Consider the following 23,920-nt stretch of genomic DNA (forward strand, 5'->3'; position numbering starts at 1 on the left):
CACTTCCACTATATAATATTAAGGGATTTGATTTAGGTCATACCTGAATGGTCTAGTGGTTTTCCCTACTTTCTTCAACTTAAGTCTGAATTTGGCAATAAGGAGTTCATGATCTGAGCCACAGTCAGCTCCCAGTCTTGTTTTTGCTGACTGTATGGAACTTCTCCATCTTTGGCTGCGAAGAATATAATCAGTCTGATTTCGGTGTTGACCATCTGGTGATGTCCATGTGTAGAGTCTTCTCTTGTGTTGTTGGAAGAGGCTGTTTGCTATGACCAGTGCATTCTCTTGGAAGAACTCTATTAGCCTTTGCCCTGCTTCATTCCATACTCCAAGGCCAAATTTGCCTGTTACTCCAGGTGTTTCTTGACGTCCTACTTTTGCATTGAGCACAGTCAGCTCCCGGTCCTTTTTTGCTGACTGTATAAAGCTTCTCCATCTTTGGGGCACTGAGTGCATGGGACCTTTTGAAGGAGGTTGCCATTTTCTTCATTAACTCTACCATAGTTTGGCCTCAGGTCAAATAACAAGGAGGGAACACAGCCCTGCCCTTCAACAGAAAATTGTATTAAAGATTTACTGAGCATGGCCCTGCCCATCAGAACAAGACCCAGTTTCCTCCTCAGTCAGTCTCTCTAATCAGGAGGCTTCCATAAACCTCTTATCCTTCTCCATCAGAGGGCAGACAGACTGAAAACCACAATCACAGAAAACTAACCAATCTGATCACATGGACCACAGCCTTATCTAACTCAATGAAACTATAAGCCATGCCATGTAGGGCCACCCAAGAGCTTCAGGGTCATGGTGGAGAGTTCTGACAAAATGTGGTCTACTGGAGAAGGGAATGGCAAACCACTTTAGTATTCTTGCCTTGAGAACCCCGTAAACAGAATGAAAAGGCAAAAAGATAGGACACTGAAAGATGAACTCCCCAGGTCAGTAGGTGCGCAATATGCTCCTGGAGAAGAGTGGAGAAATGACTCCAGAAAGACAGAAGAGACGGAGCCAAAGCAAAAACAACACCCAGTTGTGGATGTGACTGGTGATGGAAGTAATGTTTGATGCTATGAAGAACAGTATTGCATAGGAACCTAGAACGTTAGGTCTGTGAATCAAGGCAAATTAGAAGTGGTCAAACAGGAGATGGCAAGAGTAAAACATTGACATTTTAGGAATCAGCGAACTCAAGTGGACTGGAATGGGTGAATTTAACTCAGATGACCATTATATCTACTACCGTGGGCAAGAATCCCTTAGAAGAAATGGAATAGCCATCATAGTCAATGAAAGAGTCCAAAATGCAGTTCTTGGATGCAATCTCAAAAACGACAGAATGATCTCTGTTCATTTCCAAGGCAAACCATTCAATATCACAGTAATCCAATTCTATGCCCTGACCAATAATGCTGAAGAAGCTGAAGTTGAACAGTTCTATGAAGACTTCCAAGACCTGCTAGAACTAATACCCAAAAACGATGTCCTTTTTATTATAGGAGACTGGAATGCAAAAGTAGGTAGTCAAGAAATACCTGGTGTAACAGGCAAATTTGACCCTGGAGTACAGAATGAAGCAGGGCAAAGGCTAACAGAGTTTTGCCAGGGAATGTACTGATCATAGAAAACACCCTGTTCCAACAACAAAAGAGAAGACTCTACACATGGACATCACCAGAGTAGTCTTAGAAACTGGTTCTTGATTGAATAGGTGTGATAGGTAAAGGAGTGGGAGTGATCTGGGATGACTCTTGAATTTCTTCCATGAACAGCTCATTGATCGTGGTATTTACCGAGCTCAGCAACACTGGCATAAGAGTAGAATATTGGTAGCAGAGGAGAGAAGATCCTGAGATCAAGTTTGCAGAAGCATGAGTACCAGAGTCATTTCAGTGAGGTGGACTGGGAGGAAGCCATATTGGAATGAGTTAAGAGTGAATGGGAAATGATTGAAGGAAGTGTAGATAGTGTGGACAACTTTTTCAAAAAGTTTGCTATGGTACGGGGTTGAAGGAAAGTATGTTAGGAAGGGAGAGACCTGAAGAGGTAGGTAAAGAGGAAGGTATTTGCTAGCTTTGGTGATGGATAGTTCATAGCTTCTCTTTTCTCTTCAAGTGAGAGTGCATCCAGTCCCATCACTTCATAGCAAATAGATGGGGAAACAGTGAGAGACTTTATTTTTGGGGGCTCCAAAATCACTGCAGATAGTGACTGCAGCCATGAAATCAACAGACGCTTGCTCCTTGGAAGAAAAGCTATGACAAACCTAGACAGTGTATTAAAAAGCAGAGACTTTACGTTGCCAACAAAGGTCCATATAGTCAAAGCTATGGTTTTCCAGTAGTCATGTATGAATGTGAGTTCAACCATAAAGAAGGTTAAGCACCAAAGAATTGATGCTTTTGAACTGTGGTTCAAAAAAGTTGGAGAAGACTCTTGAGAGTCCCTTGGACAGCTAGGAGATCAGTCAATCCTAAAGAAAATCAGTCCTGAATATTCATTGGAAGGACTGATGCTGAAGCTGAAGCTCCAGTACTTTGGCTATCTGATGTAAAGAGCTGACTCATTAGAGAAGGCCCTGATGCTGGGAAAGATTGAAGGCAGGAGGAGAAGGGGATGACAGAGGATGAGATGGTTGGATGTCATCAGAGAAGGGAAAGGCTACCCACTCCAGTATTCTGGCCTGGAGAATTCCATAGACTGTATAGTCCATGGGGTCACAAAGAGTCAGACATGACGAGCATCTTTCACTTCACCTGAGAAAAATCCCTGGAAGAATAGATGTTGTGATCAGAGAATGGGATGTTTGAAATAGAGATTTTACATGTGGAATAATCTAGGGCATGCTCATAGTAGTGGGAGACTGCAGTGAATTGAGGTGGGACAGTTAGAAATGGAGAAGCCTAGAAATGTGAGAATACTGTTAATTCTCTCAGTAGTCCTTTGAGAAAAATTCTCTTATCCTGGATATACAGATGAGGAAAGTGAAGGTTAGAAACTGTTAACTGGCATGTTGGCACTTAACACGTTGCCGGAGAAAAACCAGTACTTAAATCCATCCTTGTCTGACAGTAGGGCCATTTTTTTAAATTACCCAGTTACATGGGTGCAATATGCAGTATGGAAGCAATAAACAGTTGTTTTTTGTTTGATAAGGGTTTTTTGGCTGCACCATGTAGCATGTGGGTTCTTAGTTCCCTGACTAGGGATTGAACCCATGCCCCCTGTATTGGAAGCATAGAGCCTTAACCACTGGACCACCAGGGAAGTCCCATTAGTTATTGATTATTTGTTTTTGATTGACTTAAAGAGATGAATATAATTGGGTTAACATATAACCCAAATTTGAGAAGGAATTTGAGGAGGACTCATATTCCCTAAGGACAATTACCTTAAAAATTGAGACATTTAGAAAAGAAAGAAATTTTTACTCCTATTGATTTATTCCAAATTGAGTTGTTGAAAGAAATTTAATACTATTATTATTGAAGACCTGCTTTATGCTCAGCATTTTCCTAGGCACTAGGGCTACCAAAGATGAATTGAGTTTCGTCTTTGTAACTGAGAAACTCAGTAGGTGCTCCATATCTGGAGAAGTGTAAGCCCAGTATTACAGCATGAAAAATGGACTAGGTTAGAACTACAGGTATAGAATCTTTCAAGGAAAAAAAAATAGTTTCTTACAACCCATCCTAGCTATGCTGAATTAAAATTACTGGAGGCTGAATCTAGGAATTTATATATTTTTAAAGTTTTCTTAGTGATTCTGATGAACTATGTGGTTTTAGAAATAGTAGACTAGATAATTAGATATAACTTCTTGCAGTCCTTTGACCTTATTTCCTATTCCATTTCTGATAGTATAGGTTGTAATAAAGTGTAGCCATAAAAATTATTTTAATAATTTATTTTTTATATAATTTAGGTAATTCACAAGGAGAATCAGTTTCCAGCAAATTGGAAACAAATCAGACAAGGAATTCTTTGTCACCAGAACCAGCCCAGTTGCTCTCCTCACTTTCTTCATTTCAGCCAAAAATATTCACACACCTGCAGGTAAGTATCCAATGTAATACCACATTTGAGGCCCTTATCTTCTTCTCAACCTCTCTTCTTTTCTTTGGGATTTTACAGAATTGTTATGGAATTATGAACATGGTCAGTGATGTTTTTATCATTAAATTTCTGACTTTTTTGTGTCTTAATTTAAGATGATAATTTAAACAATATGTTTTGGAAAAGTTCGAATTGATTATGCATGCAAGAAAATTTAGTAGTGCAGTTTTCCTTTGGTTTTTGTTTCTGTCCTCACTTAATATTTGTTAGTAACTATACTCTTAGCTTTTATTCTAAGTTTGGGTCAAAAGAATAATACATTAAAAGCAAACAACATACACAGTAAATTCAAACATTTGATATAACTCTTTTTGGTTCAAAAGGGTTTGCAGTTACAACCAAGATTCACTTCTGATGGATCACCAGCTCTAATATCAGTGAATAACCACCCCTCCTCCAGTCCTTCAAGACTTCTGGATTCAGTAGGAAGTGTTGTAATGAATAATAATTCTCTACTGCTTGGTCAGACTCATTGCCTTCAAACAGATACACCTCTAACCCCAAACAGTAGTATTTCTTCTACCATGAGTAACCTTCCAGGACCAGATCAAAATCTAGTTGCAGTGGATCAGCTGGTAGAAGTTGAAGATGTTGAAGATACAGAGACTCTGGAAGGAAATGTTCATCGTATTCTATTGGGAAATGTGCAGACCATACCAATACAGATTATAGACAGCCCACCAGTTCTTAGTAAGTTAAAATCATCTTTTTTTTTTTTTAACCTTTATGGACTATCATCAGTATTACACTACAGGAAAAAAACTATTGTTTTTTATTCAGTGAGTATATAATATATAAATAAAATAAAACCAGAAGAAAAAGGAAAGTTTTGTGAGCATGAGTTTAATAGCTTGTAAACTTAATTTTTTTTCTTTATCGAGATTATTCATTCCCTAACTAACCTAGTTTTACATGGAAAATCTGTGGTGATGTGAAATCAGGAAGGTCATTTTTGTATACATGATAAAAAATTAGAAAAACTAAAAACTATTCAGTGTAAAGGTTATCATAGAAAAATTGCAGCACACAAAAATGGGGTAAAGTTTGCGGATGTAAAGGTTAAAAAGGAATTTAAGTTGTAAACTTACATGTTGAGTGAGTCCTATGGAAATTGAAAGGGAATTAGGAAGACTTGAGGACTTGGGTTTAATCAAGACTTTGTTACCTTCACTTTGGAATGAACCCAGTCAACATAGTAATAAACTCTGAATTCCTACCTGATGTATGCCACAAATTGTTCTGGATTGAGCATTTTTGTGGAAAGAGATTTGCAGTTTGCTTTCAAGAAAAAAAAGTCTTCTTAGAAATTATCCTTAGAACATATATTTTCCCTCCATGTATGAGATAGTTCCTTCCAGAAAAGAATCACTGTCTTTTAAATTTATTACTTTTAAGAAAATTTATCCAGAGGGCTGTGGCAGTTGTCTCTAGGAAATTTACTGAAAGTGATCCTTACAACTGCTCCATGAAATAGCCAGCAATGTTCCCATTCTGCAGATGGGGAGGCCAAGCTCTGGGAGGTTTACATAATTGCCTTAAAATCACATGTAGTAAGTGACAGAGAGGACATTTGAAGCCAGATCTGTCTGCCTCCAAAGCATCTTCCTGTTCCAAGATGCTTCCTTCCCTCTGTTGTGCCAGGGTATTTCTGGGAGCTCTAATTTAAATTGCCTTAAAAGAGACCCTTTTTGGATCTGAACTTGCATGATGTATCAAGTTAGATCATGATCTGAGAGACTATGTCACCTAAATATGAATTCTCAGGATTACTCAAATCTATCCTGTATTAGTTTTCTTGATATGGCATAAGCTAAACTCTAACCCATATGTGACAATCATTAGGTGTGTCCAGGGCACTTCTGACCAAGTAGAATCCCCTTAAGTTTCATTCCCTGTAGCAACTGAAAAACTGATATTTTCCTGAGAATTGGTAGAGAAAAAAAACTGATAGGTTTCTGAGAAAGAAAAAGATTGTATCGTAGGTATCCTAGGTGCCAGATGTCAGTACTGTTGCTGGTTTGCTGCACTTACATTAATTTGCTCATAAGTACTTTGAAATCAGAATGGTTGTACATTCTGAAATATTTCAGATAAGCATCACCTAGCTGTGCAGCTAAGTCAGAGCTGTCATTTAAGATGTGGCATATTTTTTTCTGAAGTACTTTTGTAGTACAGTTTCTTTATGGAGACAACATTTTTTAAAAATAAATGAGCATGTATGCAAACCATATGAATGGTAACACATCAATGATTTGTAGTACATGCTTGATGTTTGTAAAAAAGAAAAAAAAAACATTTTCAAATAACGAGAGGCTTCCTCACTTTTGGGCATACAAGTATTTAAGGAGAGTTAAGTTTAACTATGAGATATTCCTCATAATTTCGTCAAATTATGGACTGCTTTTTGGTCAGAGTATATTTTGAAGAGAATAACTTGGCAGTTTTATTGGTTTCTTTTTTTTTTTTTTTCCATCCTGAAGGAATTTAGTGTGAATGACCATTAAGATGTCAGAAGCACTGAGTTCTCAAATACATCAATTGATTTTCTAAATTTACTTGGTTCTAGCAAAATACTGTTTTTGTGCTTTGCTTCTAAATTCATATAATTTTTAAGATTCCAGTATTATAAATTATATTAACCATTAGGGTTTTTCTTTTATGTTTGGTTTTAAAGTTGAAGAAAATTCAGAAGGTACCATTTCTGTGAACCAAGTTAAGCAAGAACCCAAAGAACCAGCTTTGTCTCTGGAAGCAAAACCAAATTTGGACTGTAAGAAATTATCTGCTACATAAATTATTGAAGCTTTTCAGAATTTACAACTCTGGTGACTTCTGATGTCATAGAAAAAGAAGGTGAATGTTATCAAAGCACAACGTTGTGATAAGTGGACTGAAGACTGGGTCAATGAGCAGCTTTAATTCAAAACTGACGTTTGTTGCTAACTCCCTATTTTTACCTTAAGAGATATTTTACTCTTATTTTATATAATTCTTATACTTTTGATTATCTGATAAGGCCAGTATTTCAGAAGATCATCTGAACTTATCCACAGTGATACAGTCTGAACACAAATAGTTATCTAATTCATCCTTTGAAAATATCTAATTTTGGTTCTTAAAAAAGAACATCAAAAACAGTATGTGAGTATATATGTGTGTGTGATGATTTTTTTTAAGTTTTAAAAGAACTAACTCCCTCTTTAAAGTTACGAAGAAACATTTTAAATTAATAGACAAGAGAATATCTGAAGTCTGTCTTATTTGCAAAGAAAAACAACAGATTTTGCATCATAATATTAAGCACAAGATTCACATCTGTGAAAACTATGTAGTTGCATTTTAACTTCTTCCATAACTAGAAACAAGTAGTATACCAATGGTCATCTCATAGAAATTTACTGTGTCATGATTAAGTACTGAGAATTTTAACTTGAGTCAAATAAGCAAGAGAAATAAATGCCTTTTGCATGGATTTATATGATGGTATAGTTAAAAATACTACTTATGGGTTGAAAAATGTAGAAATGGAGAGAATTCAGAAAGAATAATAGAATTCCCTAGTGTTTCTAGATAGTCAGGGGAACTTTTTGATATCAGCAGAAGATGTTTGTTCCTATTTTGTATTAAAGAATCAGCTCTGGTTAGAAAAGAATTTGAGTTGTACTTATTTTTCTGTGCCAGAGTTCTTAATAAATTGATGGTGTTTGAAAGATGGTAATCTTTCAAGGTAAAGATTTATAGTTTAAAATTTAGCTCATATTTAAAACTTTAAAACAACTAGTGTGTTATATTTGCTTGTTGAATAAGCATATTTACTTCAAATACTGAATACATACTAATCAGTATATTCATTATAAGCTTCTCTTTTCTGGAAGGTTGGTAAATTAGAAATGATACAGCTATCAAGAAATCAACCTAAAGCCTTCCCCCCCGACCCAGAGACCTTTTGTGGGTATATTTAAATTTTCATTTCAAAAATAATAATGATTTTCAATGGATATTAGTGTTTAATATTCAAAGCATACAGCATATGAAATTTATCTTTAGTACTTTATATGAATATGAGTCTTTTTGGCTTTTCTAAGTCCAGTCTCACATTCTTAATTCACTTTGTTTCAGGTACACAACATGTATCTAAGTATAAAGCACTGTTACTTTAGAAGTAGATAGAATTCTAAAATTCCTTGCTCTTTATATTTAAACCCTATTTAACATAAAATTTATTATTTATACCTCTATTTAATGCAAAGTTAATATTCAGTTACATAGATGATTTTTTTTCATGATTTTTTAAAATAAGAATTGCTTTTCCTTTTCCTAAGAATCGAAAATACTTGATGTCAGCATTTATAGAGGCAGGCTGCCAAATCTATGTTATGTGTGCATGTGTGTGAAGTCAATGCTAAGCTGAACACAACTCTTAGTTACCTCAAACCCAGATTTTTCTTAGTTTGTGTGTACTTAACGGGTATAAGTCCAAATTAATTTATAGTTTAATATTGCATTGTGGGTAATATTCTTTTCATTTGTTATTTCTAGTTTTTATGGAAACTTTCTTCAGTATTTCAAGTAATAGATCTTTACTTTTCATTAATGACAATAGATAATTATAGTTTCTTGAACTCTATTCCTTTGGAGACATTCCTTGCTTTTTGATGTTGAGTTGTTAAGGAGAAATGCTTGTTAAGATACAGACTCTAGTCAGTTACCTAGGAGGATGAGAGATGGTAGAGGATCCAGACTTTGGCACCTAAAAAAGAACAAAACATAGTTTAAAAACATTTCTCACTCCATTCTATGTGACTGTCTCTTCCGACATTTTTTTTCATGAAAACAGAAAGTTGCAGTACATCCTCCCCAAAAGCAAAAAGAGAAAGAAAAAAAAGAGCATGAAGGTTTAAATCCCTAATTGTATACTCTTTTGGTTTTTAGGTAGGAACTGGAACTATCAATATTTTCATGTAAGTATTTTAATGAGTAGCTCTTTAAAAATGCTTTCTAAATTAGTTTATAAAAATTCATTTGTCCTCTAAATGCATGTTCAGTTACAGTATATCAGTATTGTATTTTAAAGGTGCTTAGCATTGCTTTTTAAAAAGTATGTTTACATATTTTCAATATTCAGTTTATTTTTAAATGCACAGGGTATTAAATACAGCACATAGAGTTCTCAGTATCTGTATTTGGCATTCTCCTAACAGCTCTACAGCAAAGTTTGACATATACTCTTTTGTGTCATGTGTTACAAGGTGTATATCTGTAGTAGAAAGTTGGGTGTTCAGAATAAGCAGTCAGAATTCATTATTACAGCTGAGCTTGTTTCTTCATTGTGGTTATGATCCAAGCCTCTGAGTGAACATTATATACACTACAGTGAATTATAGATAAACACAGCCATGGTGAGTCTTTCCCTCAACTTTCTATGTAAGTGGTTAACATACTTAAAAAGCTTTTATGTCTTATACAAGGTAAATGTTTCCTAAAAGTCACAAAAGTAATAGAAAATAGACTTGATGACACGGTCCTGCATTAGAATTTCTAATCTTGAGGCCTAGCCGTGTGTGTTCCATCTTTATATTCTGTCAAAATACATATGTAATCATGTGAATATGAGAAAGATGCAGTTTAATTTTGTACCGGGTTTTTTAAAAAGTTTAAAATGTGTGTATAGTGTGTGTGTGTGTGTGTGTGTGTGTGTGTATATATATATATATATAGTAACTTAATGTTTAGTGTTCTTGTTATAATTTTTTTCATTAAAAAATCTTGTGTTATTTTTTTCTTACACTTGTTCGTTTTCTTTTTATACATTTCCTGGGCATAGTGGTAATTTTGTTCATCTTGAAGATGCTAAATAAACACATTAATACCTGAAAATATTGGCTAGAGATTTATGTTCAATTTGGAACCTAAACATTTTAAAGGATAACTACCAGTAATTCCTGTTATTATTATGTTAGGGGATATAAATGTATTTAGTGCTCTCAACGTAGCCAACTATCAGCATTTTAAAACAATGCATGTAATAAGGTATAAACAGTTCTTCCCCCACCCCCCATATTTTTGGCATTATAACATCTTTAAGTACAGTTTTATATTTTTGGAGTAATAATAAGAATATATGATTTAAAAGGGAGGGATCATTAATTTTTTTCCCTCTTGGCTTTTTTTCTTTCTTTTTTCCCCTTTATTCCACTCTGCCTGTTTTTCAGGATCATAGAGTATCTTACTCTCTCCAGAAAGGGACTGCATTGACTCTTCTCCATCAACTGATTAGGCTTTAGACATTTAAAATAATGTACTATTTTTATCTAAATACCTGTTCAGTTCAGTTCAGTCGCTCAGTTGTGTCCAACTCTTTGTGACCCCGTGAATCATGCACACCAGGCCTCCCTGTCCATCACCAACTCCCGGAGTTTACCCAAACTCATGTCCATTGAGTCAGTGATGCCATCCAGCCATCTCATCCTCTGTTGTCCCCTTCTCCTCCTGCCCCCAATCCCTCCCAGCATCAGAGTCTTTTCCAATGAGTCAACTCTTTGCATGAGGTGGCCAAAGTACTGGAGTTTCAGCTTCAGCATCAGTCCTTCCAATGAATATACAGGACTGATTTCCTTTAGGATGGACTGGATGGATCTCCTTGCAGTCTAAGGGACTCTCAAGAGTCTTCTCCAACACCACAGTTCAAAAGCATCAATTCTTCGGCGCTCAGCTTTCTTCACAGTCCAGCTCTCACATCCATACCTGACCACTGGAAAAGCCATAGCCTTGACTAGACAGACCTTTGTTGGCAAAGTAATGTCTCTGCTTTTGAATATGCTATCTAGGTTGGTCATAACTTTCCTTCCAAGGAGTAAGCGTCTTTGAATTTCATGGCTGCAATCTCCATCTGCAGTGATTTTGGAGCCCAGAAAAATAAAGTGTCTCACTATTTCCACTGTTTCCCCATCTATTTCCCATGAAGTGATGGGACCAGATGCCATGATCTTCGTTTTCTGAATGTTGAGCTTTAAGCCAACTTTTTCACTCTCCTCTTTCACTTTCATCAAGAGGCTTTTTAGTTCCTCTTCACTTCCTGCCATAGGGTGGTGTCATCTGCATATCTGAGGTTATTGATATCTGTAATTCTACTCAATTAACTTAGTGATGATGACAAAACTTAGTATACTCCCGCCACATACAGGTTAGCTATATTCAGTAATATAAATATATTATAAATGTTGATTGCTGACTAAATTTTTAAAACTTAAGGAATAAAATCAGAATTTAAAAAAAATCACATTGTTATTGGAAAATTGATTTCTGAGAAAAATAAACTATGATTAGTATGGAAAATGTTTGAGAATGCGATATGGGTATAAGTGCAGGGGAGATATTGCTTAATAGTGCAAACTTGCAACTAGTAGTTATATAAGTCCTGGAGATCTGATGTACTTACTGCATGGTGACTATAGTCAACAATACTATATTATATATATCAGAGTTGCTCAGAGGAGATCTTAATTATTCTCACTACAAAAAAGAAATAATAATTAGTAGACATAGTAGAGGTGTTAGCTAAAGATATAGTGGTAATCATATTGCAATATATAAATTATCAGATTAACACATTATACACCCTAAATGTTATATGTCAGTTATATCTCAATTAAAAAAAGAATTTTAAAACCAAAGGACAGAGTGGGAGTCAGATACCAGCAAGAGTTTTTATTTTTTAACTATCTCTGTTGAAGTGGATAATTGACATATAATAAACTGCACACATTTAAAGTGTACAGTTAGGTAAGTTTTGATGTATATATATACATCTATGAAACCATCACCACAGTCAAGATAAGGAACATATCTATCACCCCAAAAAGATTTTTTGTGCCCCTTGGTAATCCATTTCCACTTCTTCCTGCCTCTACTCCAACCTGCCCCACCCTGTCCCCAACAATTACTATACTTCTTTCTGTCACTAGAGATCAATTTATTACATCTACTAGTTTATAAAAATGAAATCATATAGTATGAGCCTTTTTAAAATCTGACTTTTGTCACTCAGAATGGTTATTCTAAGGTTCATCTGTGTCACAAGGTGTATGAATAGTTCATTCCTTTTTAATGGTGAGTAGTATCCCATTGTGTAAATATGCCATAAATTGTTTATCCATCCAGCTGTTGATGGACATTTAGATTGTTTACAGTACTTGACTATTAGAAATAATGCTGCTATGAACATTTGTGTAAATTTTTGTAGGGACTTATGCTTTCATTTCTTTGGGTTAAATAGCTATAGGAGTGGAATGGCTGGGTCATATGGTAGGTATAAATTTAACTTTTTAAGAAACTTTCAAGTGATTTTCCAAAGTGATTATACCATTTTTACATTCCAATCTGCAGTTTATGAGAGTTCCAGGTCCTGTATATTGTAGGTAACACTTGGTATGAACAGGTTAGGCATTGTTAATAGGTATGTAGTAGTTGCTCATTATCGTTTTAATTTTCATTTCTCTAGTGACTAATACTGTTGAGCATCTTTTCATGTTTCATTTGCCATCTGTATTTCTTCTTTCAGTGTCTGAGTCGTTCACCTGTTTTTAAATTGAATTGTTGTTTTCTTATAGAGGTTTAAAAAGTATACCCTAGATACAAGTCCATTACTTGCATGAAACATATTTAATATGTATTTTCACCTGATGTATAGTTTATGATTTTACTCTCAGAATCTTTTGAAGGGCAGAAGTTCTTAATTTTGATACCTAATTTACCTTTTTTTTTCTTTAAGGATTATATTTTCATGTTGTATCTAAGAGATCTTTGCCTAACCCAAGTTTAGATTTTCTTCTATGTTTTCTTCTGAAAATTTTATAACTTTGGGTTTCAGTTTAGATCCATGATTCATTTTGAGTTAATTTCTGTATATAAGTACAGGGCATAGAGTGACTCTTTTGAGCATTTGAGTATTGATTTGTTCCAGCATCATTTTTTGAAAGAATTATACTTTCCCCATTGAATTGAATTTATCCCTTTGATAAAAATCCATTTTCTGTGTGTGTGTGTGTGTGTGTGTGTGTATACACTTTATATCTTGTATACACACACACACACATGCATGTCAGTTTCTAGACTCTCTGTTCCCTTCCATTGATCTATTGTCTCCTATCTCAGTGGTCTCAGCTGAGGCAATTTTGTCTCTAGGGAACATTTGGCAAAGTTTGAGACAACTTTAGTTGTCAAAACAAGGGAGATACCACTGGTTTCTGGTAGATAGAAGTAAGTCAGAGCTGCTGCTCAGCTTCATACAGTACATAGGACAGATTCCACAACAAAAATTGTCGGGCCTAAAATGTGAATAGTACCGAGACTGAAAATCTCTGGTCTATTTTGACACCCAGTACCAGACTGTCTTGATTACTGTACCTTTATAATAAGTCTTGAAGACAGATAGTGTAAATCCTTGAACCTTATTCTTCTTTTTCAATTTTGTATTGGCTGTTTGGCTTTTCATGTGAGTTTTAGAGTCACCTTGTCAATTTCTTAAAAAACAAGCAAACAAAAAACCTGATAGAATTTTGATTGGAATTATGTAGAATATACAGCTGAATTTGGGAGTAATTGAAATCTTAATATTGACTCTTAATTTTTCTCCGCAATATATTAGATTTTTCAGTGTAGAAATTTGACATATCTTTTGTCAGATTTATCAATAAGACTTTATATATGGTCTTGTTTTTAATTTCAGTATCTGAGTTTTGCATTAGTATGCAGATATACAGTTGATTTTTTTATATGGACTTTATATCTTGAAACCTTATTAAATTCATGTGTTCTAATAATTTTTTGGTAGAGTCTGTTAGATTTTCTACATAGACAGTCATGTTGTTTTATATCTTCCTTTCCAATCTGAATGACTTTTATTTCTTTTTCTCAACTATTACACTGGCTAGAACCTGAAGTACAATTGTGATTGTAAGTGACTGGAGTGGACATACGTACTTTGTTTCTTATCTTTCACCTTTAACTCTTAATACCATAATTTTTGCATAAGTCCTTTATCAAATTGAGTGAGATTCTTTCTGTTCTGGGCTTCCTGAAAGTTTTTATTAAGAATGGATATTTGATTATATCAAGTGCTTTTTCTGGAATTATTGAGATGATGATTTGGTTTTCTTACCTTTGTTGTATGTTTGCTTTTACTGGAGAGCTTTCTCATTCATAATTTTCTTATTTCTAGTTGTGGCCTTTTCTACCTAGAGAAGTTTCTTTAGCATTTGTTGTAAAGCTGGTTTTGTGATGCTGAATTCTCTTAGCTTGTCTGTTAAACATTTGATTTTTCTGTCAAATCTGAATGAGAGTCTTGCTGGGCAGAGTATTCTTGATTGTGGGTTTTAATGTTTCATCATTTTAAATATATTGTGCCACTTCCTTCTGGCCAACAGAGTTTCTGCTGAAAAATCAGCTGATAACCTTATAGCAATTCCTTTATGTTGTATTTGTTACTTTCCCCTTGTTGCTTTTATTCTCTGTCTTTGAAAGTGAAAGTGAAGTCGCTCAGTCGTGTCCTACTCTTTGCGACCCCATGGACTGTAGCCTATCAGGCTCCTCCGTCCATGGAATTTTCTAGGCAAGAGTCCTGGAGTGGGTTGCCATTTCCTTCTCCAGGGGATCTTCCCAACCCAGGGTTCGAACCCGGGTCTCCCGCACTGTAGGTAGACGCTTTACCATCTGAGCCACCAGGGAAGCCTTAATTAATTTTTCACCAATTTGATGTGTTCCTCCTTAGCTTTATCCTGTATGGGAATCTCTGTGCTTCCTGGACTTGGGCTACTCTTTCCTTTCCCACGTTAGGGAACTTTTCAGCTATTACATCTTCAAATATTTTCTCAGGCCCTTTCTCTTTTCTCCTGTTGGGACCTCTATAATGTGAATGTTGATGTGCTCAACATTATCCTAGAGGTCTCTTAAACTGTCCTCATTTCCTTTTATTCTTTGTTCTGTTCTCTGTTGGTGATTTCCACCATTCTGTCTTCCAGCTCACTTATCTGTCCTTCTGTCTCATTTATTCTGCTATTGAGTCCTAGTGTACTTTTCATTTCAGTTATTGCACTTGTTCAGCAGTTTATTTTTTTAATATTTTATCTTGTATTGTATTTCTTGTATCTTCTTGGTATGCCTCTATTTTTCTGATATCTTGAATCTTCTGAATTCTTTTTCAAGTGGATTTTCTATCTCCACTTAGTTATTCTTGTGGTGTTTTATATTGTTCCTTCTTCTGAAACATAGTCCTCTGCCTCATTTTGTCTGACTTCCTATGTTTGTGGTCCACAGGCTGCAGGACTATAGTTCTTGTTTCTGATATCTGCCCCTGGTGGGTGAGGCTGGTCCAAGAGACTTGAGTAGGCTTTCTGGTGGGAGGGACTGATCCCTGCCCCTGATGGGTGGAGCTGGGCCTTATCTCTCTGGTGGGCAGAGCCATGTCAAGGGATATGTTTAGAAGAAGCTATGGATCTAAAGTAATTTTGATTGATCTAAAGTAATTTCCAAGAACTGCATGTTTGGATAGCAACCACCTTTGAGGGTATAGTTTCCAATCCTCACTGCTGTGACTGTGCCAATCCTAATGATTCAACTTTGTGTGTACCATCACTGACAGAGATAGGTGCCATGTAACATACCAAAAGGAATGATTCAAAAGTTTCCCTCAAGGAAAATAAGTGTCTATTACATGAGACATTTAACTTTATACAATATAGAAAATGGTAAATTTAATAATAGGAATTGTTGTTGTTCAGGAGCTAAGTTGTGTCCAATTCTTTGCAACCCCATGGACTGAAGCACGCCAGGCTTCCCTGTCCTTCACCATCTCCCAGAACTTGCTAAAACTCATGTGCATTGATTCAGTAATGCCATCCAGCCATCTCATCCTCTTTGTCCCCTTCTCCTGCCTTCAGTCTTTTCCAGCATCAGGGTCTTTTCCAGTGAGTTGGCTCTTTGCATCAGGTGACCAAAGTATTGGAGCTTCAGATTCAGCATCAGTCCTTCCAGTGAATATTCAGGGTTGATTTCCTTTAAGATTGACTGATTTGATCTCCTTGCTGTCCAAAGGACTTTCCAGAGCCTTCTTCAACACCACAGTTCAAAAGCATCAATTCTTCAACGCTCAGCCTTCTTTGTGGTCCAACTCTCACATCTGTACATGACTACTGGAAAAAACCATAGCTTTGACTATATGGACCATGTTGGGAAAGTGATGTGTCTGCTTTTTAATACTCTATCTAGATTTGTCATAGCTTTTCTTCCAAGAAGCCAGTGTCTTTTAATTTCATGGTTGCAGTTACCATCTGCAGTGAAGAAAATAATCTGTCACTGCTTCCATATTTTTCCCTGTCTTTGCCGTGAAGTAATGGGACTGAATGCCATGATCTTAGTTTTTTGAATGTTGAGTTTTAAACCAGATTTTTCATTTTCTTCTTTCACCTTCATCAAGAGGCTCTTTAGTTCCTCCTTGCTTTCTGCCATTATGGTGGTATCATCTGCATATCTGAGATTGTTGATCGTTCTCCTGGCAGTCTTGATTCCAGCTTGTGATTCATCTAGCCTGAAATTTTTCATGTTGTACTCCACATACAAGTTAAATAAGCAGGGTGACAAAATACAGCCTTGATGTACTCCTTTCCCAAATTTGAGCCAGTCCATTGTTCTGTGTCCACTTCTGTTGCTTCTTGACCTGCGTATGTTTCTCAGGAGGCAGGTAAGGTAGTGTGGTATTTATTCCCATCTCTTTAAGAAATTTCCACAGTTTATTGTGATTCAGACAGTCAAAGGCTTTAGTGTAGTCAGTGAAGCAGAAGTAGATGTTTTTCTGGATAATAGGAATACAGATAAAATTATATATAATAATTCAGAGGAAGAAGACATTACTTACAAGGAACAGAACTGACATTTTAATGAGTATTAGAGGGATCACTGAGGGTCAGACACGAATGAGTGACTTCACTTTCACTTTTCACTTTCATGCATTGGAGAAGGAAATGGCAACCCACTCCAGTGTTCTTGCCTGGAGAATCCCAGGGACGGGGAAGCCTGGTGGGCTGCCATCTATGGGGTTGCACAGAGTTGGACACGACTGAAGTGACTTAGCAGTAGCAGTAGACATTGTGAAAGTGAATGTCGCTCAGTCGTGTCTGACTCTGCGACCCCATGGACTATACAGTCCATGGAATTCTCCAGGCCAGAATACTGGAGTGGGTAGTTTCACTTCTCCAGGCGATCTTCCCAACCCAGGGATCAAACCCAGGTCTCCCACCTTGCAGGCAGATTCTTTACCAGCTGAGCCACAAGGGAAGCCTAAGAATCCTGGAGTGGGTAGCCTATCTCTTCTCCAGGGGATCTTCCCGACCCAGGAATCGAACCAGGGTCTCCTACATTGCAGGGGGATTCTTTACCAACTGAGCTATATACTTATGCTTTATTTATTTATTTATGTATTTTTTTGGTTAAATCACTTGGCATTTTGCCTGGGATAAAGTAAGTGGCTTCTTATTATTAGAGCTTCGACTTGTGGTTCATAGCACGTGCTAGGATTTGAATCCTCCTTCCTCTTTACGAGCTGGACAAATTACCGAGACTTTAAGTTTTTCATTTTTTTAATCTGAGGGAGGAGTAGTCATAGCTACCTAACTGAATTGTTATGAGGATTTAGTGAGTTAACCCATGTTAAGATCTTAAACAGAATCTGATATATGCTGCTCAATATATGTTAATTTTTATAATTAATCTTATTAATAATGAGCTTTAAAATCCTGAAATGGAAGCTTTAAAGCTTTCAGGAAGCTTTAAGATCCTGAAATTATCCTTACTTTCAAGATAGTGTATCTGTTAGGGAACACCTTTGGCTACTCACAACAGAGACATCATTATGGTGGCTTAATCAAAGAGTTTGGTTTTATTTTTCCTATGAAACCAAGTCCAAAGGCAGTCTAACCAGACTGACCAGAAGTGTTTGCTCCACCTCCAGCAATGATCAACATTAAGACAGGAAGAACTGTCTTAAGACCTGATGTGAAGAACTGACTCATTGGAAAAGACCCTGATGCTGGGAAAAATTGAAGCCAGGAGGAGAAGGGTCCCGACAGAGGATGAAATGATTGGATGGCATCACTGACTCAATGGACATGAGTTGAGCAAGCTTCAGGAGTTGATGATGGACAGGGAAGCCTGGTGGGCTGCAGTCCATGGGATCGCAAAGAGTTGAACATGACTGAGTGACTGAACTGAACTAAAGACAGGAAAACTGGAATAGGAAAAGGTCTGAGTGAGTGAGCCAAAGATCATTATCAGAAGGAAAAGCAACTTCCCCTTTCAACTTGGTGGTTAAAACCATTGTATGATTACCCTCATTACAAAGGATTCTAGGAAATATAGTTCTTTTTAAAGGGCACGTTACCACCCCAAGAGAAACTGTGGTTTTTTAAGAGAGAAAGCATTCATTAAATATCACTTAAGCCACTAATAGTGTCTCCCACAAATTGGAGAACTGAAATTCAGAATTCAATAATTTGCTTGAGGTTGTTACGTAACTATTAAGTGATAAAGCTCTTATTGGTACCAAAGTCTGACCAATACCATTCTACATTAGTTTTGCTACACAGTCCAGAAAATCAAGTGATCTTTTCAGGGCAGGATTTTTAGGCTGGATCTTTCATGACAGGCTATGACATGAGATTAAATTGCAGATGTTTCAAATTCAAGGAGCAAGTAGAAGGAATTATATAGCTCGTTTGGGGGGTGGTTGTAGGTTCATTGTGGTGAGAACTTTATTCAGGGAATTTAGGGAATTTAAGAAGCTGGGGAAATAATAGGTTTGAAAGATTAAAGGTTAAATAATAGCAATTCTACAGGGCTAGGCTAAGATTTTACATTTTGCTTAGTGTGTGTTTAGAAGTCTTATTTAAATGATCTATTAAAGTAGCCTGTTGAATCAAAATGCTTTCCTATAATCTTAGTGAAAAATTAAGCATCACAGATTTTTGAAAATAGATATGGCGATCCAATGGAAGTGATAAGGTATTTTATTAATATTGATAAGGTAATATTAATAAAATTGTATAATATTTTTCTGGCCATAACTATTACATCTGTAATTGCTTTTAGAAACTCTTGTGTTTTTTATACTTATGTTCTATAAAAACATCCTAAAATCTTAAAGATGGACATTCATTCATTTAAGAAAACAGATTGCCTACCTTTTGGGAGTTTATATTCCAGTAGAGGGTGATACACAATAAATAATAAACAATATATGTCTATTATATGTACTTATATGTAGTATATATGTGTATAAAGTACTTCTATGTTAGGTTGAGAAGTAATATGGAATGAAAATGGAGCAGAGAAAGGGTTCAGTGTGGAGAGAATTTCAGTTTTAAATAGGGTAAGCAGAGTGGGCTTCATTAAGGAAGATGTAAGCAAATTTTTGAAAAAAGTAAGATTGTTAGGCAGATAGCATGAAGAATAATGCAGTTAAGAGGGAACTGCAAGACTGAGAAGTACTCGCTCTGCTTGAAGAAGCATGGGTACCTCATCTATGGATGGATGATGACCAGACAGACTACGTGGGTAAAGATGCTAGTGGGTGGGTACAAGTGAAAATCTAAGGAAATTCTGTTCTTATTACTTCAGTTTTCTCAGTGAAATAAGAAGCAAGACCCTTAGGGGAGCGTGGAGATTGGTGCAGGGGTGAAGGGGGGTCGTGTGTTAGGGAGTTGAGGAGAAAAGCTAATAAGAGAGTAAACTAGGAAAGAATATTAATAGTCCTCCTTGATTAAAGATTCATTTGAGTTCATGTCCATAAATTGAGAATCAGATTAGTCAGCATGTTGTGTGTTTTTCTCCACTCATGGGCAACAGTGACTTGAGTATTTATTGAGAACCAGACAATGTGTTAATCTGCTGACTAAGAACAATGAACTAAATCTAATCCTAATCCTACAGGGATTCAGTATAGTGGCAAGCAAACATTTAATCAACCAATTGTAAAATTACATGATAAGTACTATCAATTCTAACAAAGGAAAAACCATTTTAAATCAAAGAAGTTCCAAGCTGTTGAACAATTCAGGTTGTGTAGGGAATAGCAGACCATTAGACCAAAAATGCAGAAGATTTTGAAAGACTCACTTCTAAACTCTCACCTCCCTTTGTCCAATCAAAAAATATGTAATAAAAATTTTGCCTATTTTGCTGTTCAGATCCCATTTTGAAACTCATTTTAAACCAGATCGCCAAAGCTCATAAAGATTGTACCTCTGACTTCCCTGTGAAGACTGCTAAGACTATCAAAATAGTATTCTCCCTTACTGCAGTAAGCAAAAAACTCAGTTTTGCTTTATCAACAGGTAATTTTGGAAGTATTTTAAAGGAGCCAATATTTGACTGTTTTGGAGGTCCCATCAAAATCTGACCAACTTGGAAACAGCGTGTTTTTCTGAGGCCCTTTGAGCCTCCTGCACAGGGTCTTTCAATGACAATGGTGAGATGGTGAGGTAAGTTCATATCGGGTTTGAACTCTTATTTCTTTCTTTTTTTTTTTAATCAAACACTACAAATGCAAATGCTAAGTTTAGTTTGTTAAATCTGAGAGTAATATCTAACAATAAGAAGCTCTTTAAAAATCCATTGATTTATCAGCCTGAAAAACGTATTTTGGGTAGAAATCTGCATTATTACTGACAACACTACTGTTTGTCCTTGTCATTTCTTCATTGTGCATCTATAAGTGGAAATTCATAAGGATGAAGATGAGGCGAAGTTTTGTATATTCAGAAGGTTTCTCTTTAGACTAGCATCCCTTAGAAAAACTGTCTCAGGTCACTTATGAAAATCTTATCAGAACTTTACTTCAGTTCAGTTCAGTTCAGTTCAGTTGCTCAGTCGTGTGTGACTCTGCAACCCCATGAATCGCAGCACGCTAGGCCTCCCTGTCCATCACCAACTCCCAGAGTTCACTCAGACTCACGTCCATCGAGTTAGTGATGACATCCAGCCATCTCATCCTCTGTCGTCCCCTTCTCCTTCTGCCCCCAATCCCTCCCAGCATCAGAGTCTTTTCCAATGAGTCAACTCTCCGTACGAGGTGGCCAAAGTACTGGAGTTTCAGCTTCAGCATCATTCCTTCCAAAGAAATGCCAGGGCTGATCTCCTTCAGAATGGACTGGTTGGCTCTCCTTGCAGTCCAAGGGACTCTCAAGAGTCTTCTCCAACACCACAGTTCAAAAGCATCAATTCTTCGGCACTTAGCTTTCTTCACAGTCCAGCTCTCACATCCAACTTACTGTTGTTTTATTTTGTCCATTGGAAGTCTAGTTCTTGGTGTAGGGCGGGGCCCCAAGATACAAAGTAAATAAAATTTGGCTTACTGTTGCCAGTTTACCTTTAGTCTGCTTCTGCACTCACTCTCTGCTGAACTCTTGCATCTTATCTGTATTTGTACTAAAATCACAATGTGTAATCTTAACTTTCTAAATGATAGAAGGATTATTTAGAATTTTAATGGTTACTTTGGGGGAACTTTTGATATGAACAAAAGTGTTCCTTTTGAGAGGCACTTTGAAGCAAAAAAGCAGCAACATACGAAACATACAGCCATCTACATTTTAAGGCAAGAGGAAACTTCCAGAATATATTCCAGGGATTATGAAATTGCCTCCTTAAAAGATTCCTTGGCAAAGGCAAGGGGAAAATAAAAAAAAGGAAAACCATATTTTTTAGATCTTTTCAAATCATAATTTCAATATAATGTCCTTTATTCTTCTTCTTTCCTCGTCCTGTGTTCCTCCATTTCCCTCTGTTCTGTCTCCCCTTCTTTTTCTTCTTCCCTTCAAAACACCTCAAAAGGAGGTCTTATTTATCTAAAAGAGAAGGATTACTTTGTTTAATATGAGGTTCCCTCCCTATCATTACTACACAAGTATTAACAAGTACTGGCTTTTTAATCATGTAAATCAAATTGTCAAGGGACCTGAATTAATGTTTAAACCAATTATAATGGTCCTCTCCCTCTGTCTCTCACTCTGTCCCTCCCTTCTTCCCTCTCCCCCGTGCATGTATGTCAAAATAACTTTTGCTGAATCTAAGTTTTCCCATCTCTTTAATTAAGTAAAGATAATTAGTCTTTTAATGTTAATTTTGTATTTGACTAAAGCTCCCTCTCATTTTTCCATTTTGCTCCTCTTCTCCTTTTCCCTCCCTAGGGAAACATTTAAGATTAATTGGTGAAAATGATTATTCTGTCATCGTGTGCTCAGTCTGGCAATATCTAATGAATTTCTAAAATGGAAAGAAAAATAATGAAACTGTTTTTGTTTCTTTTCTATAAAATTGCTTTTAAGAGACACTTCTGGTTAAAAGTAAGAGAAGTCTTATTTCTAAGATGAAGGGCTCTGAAACAGGATTTAAAGTTTTTGTAATTTTATTTATGAATATGAACATTATATAAAAGTGAAAGTGTTAGTCGCTCATTTGTATCTGAATCTTTGCGACCCCATGGACTGTAAACCACCAGGGCTATAGCCCTACTCTGCCCATGGAATTCTCCAGGCAAGAACACTGGAGTGAGTAGCCATTCCCTTCTCTAGCTGATTTTCCCAACTCAGGGATGAACCCCAGTCCCCTCTATTGTAGGTAGATTCTTTACCATTTGAGCCACCAGGGAAGGCCTGAAATTTATATACTTATATAAAAATTTTTCATACAATATTTCTGATAAATAGATGAATCATTAGATAAATTAGAGTGAATTAATCACACTGGTTTAAAGGACTGAAAAACAATTATCTTTTCCTGACTTTATGAAATTACTACCAATACAATATTCTAGATTATACAAGAAGATTGAACATCTCATGGTTTAAACTTTCTATATTTTTGCATTGGTTTTATGGGCCAAGTGAGGTAGCATTATAGTTTTTATTTCTATGGATTGCTTAACATTAAAAAAAATTAGAACCATTATTATTCAGTTTAGTCACTCAGTCGTGTCCGATTCTTTGCGACCCCATGAATTGCAACATGCTAGGCCTCCCTGTCCATCACCAACTCACAGAGTCCACTCAAACTCACGTCCATCAAGTCAGTGATGCCATCCAGCCATCTCATCCTCTGTCGTCCCCTTCTCCTGCTCCCAATCCCTCCCAGCATCAGAGTCTTTTCCAACGAGTCAACTCTTCACATGAGGTGGCCAGAGTACTAGAGTTTCAGCTTTAGCATCATTCCTTCCAAAGAACACCCAGGCCTCATCTCCTTGAGAATGGTCTGGTTGGATCTCCTTGCAGTCCAAGGGACTCTCAAGAGTCTTCTCCAACACCACAGTTCAAAAGCATCAATTCTTTGGCGCTCAGCTTTCTTCACAGTCCAACTCTCACATCCATACATGACCACTGGAAAAACCATAGCCTTGACTAGACGGACTTCTGTTGGCAAAGTAATGTCTCTGCTTTTGAATATGCTATCTAGGTTGGTCATAACTTTCCTTCCATAGAGTAAGCATCTTTTAATTTCATGGCTGCAGTCACCATCTGCAGTGATTTTGGAGCCCCCCAAAATAAAGTCTGACACTGTTTCCACTGTCTCCCCATCTCTTTGCCATGAAGTGATGGGACCAGATGCCATCATCTTAGTTTTCTGAATGTTGAGCTTTAAGCCAACTTTTTCACTCTCCACTTTCACTTTCATCAAGAGGCTTTTGAGTTCCTCTTCACTTTCTGCCATAAGGGTGGTGTCATCTGCATATCTGAAGTTATTGATATAACAGGCAATCTTGATT

The 23,920-nt window shown here is 36.5% G+C and overlaps 1 protein-coding gene across 10 annotated transcripts in view; it reads left to right on the plus strand.

The window, feature by feature from the left end:
• CARF (calcium responsive transcription factor) overlaps nucleotides 1-23,920 on the plus strand; it is a 79,358-nt gene that overhangs the window by 45,169 nt on the left and 10,269 nt on the right. For 4 of the 10 annotated variants that reach the window (XM_010860998.1, XM_010860999.1, XM_010861001.1 and 1 more), the window contains 3 exons: nucleotides 3,923-4,053; nucleotides 4,437-4,803; nucleotides 6,788-10,430. In XM_010860998.1, coding sequence (XP_010859300.1) covers nucleotides 3,923-4,053; nucleotides 4,437-4,803; nucleotides 6,788-6,906 — 617 coding nt within the window. In that variant the 3' untranslated portion in view covers nucleotides 6,907-10,430. Of the gene's footprint in view, nucleotides 1-3,922; nucleotides 4,054-4,436; nucleotides 4,804-6,787; nucleotides 10,431-20,495; nucleotides 20,643-23,920 lie in introns of those variants that run through there. The other 6 variants (XM_010860995.1, XM_010860994.1, XM_010860996.1 and 3 more) reach the window with 3 other exon arrangements.

The sequence above is a fragment of the Bison bison genome, unplaced genomic scaffold (genome assembly GCF_000754665.1).
Source record: "Bison bison bison isolate TAMUID 2011002044 unplaced genomic scaffold, Bison_UMD1.0 scf7180017864471, whole genome shotgun sequence".
NCBI classification, from domain to species: Eukaryota; Metazoa; Chordata; class Mammalia; order Artiodactyla; family Bovidae; genus Bison; species Bison bison.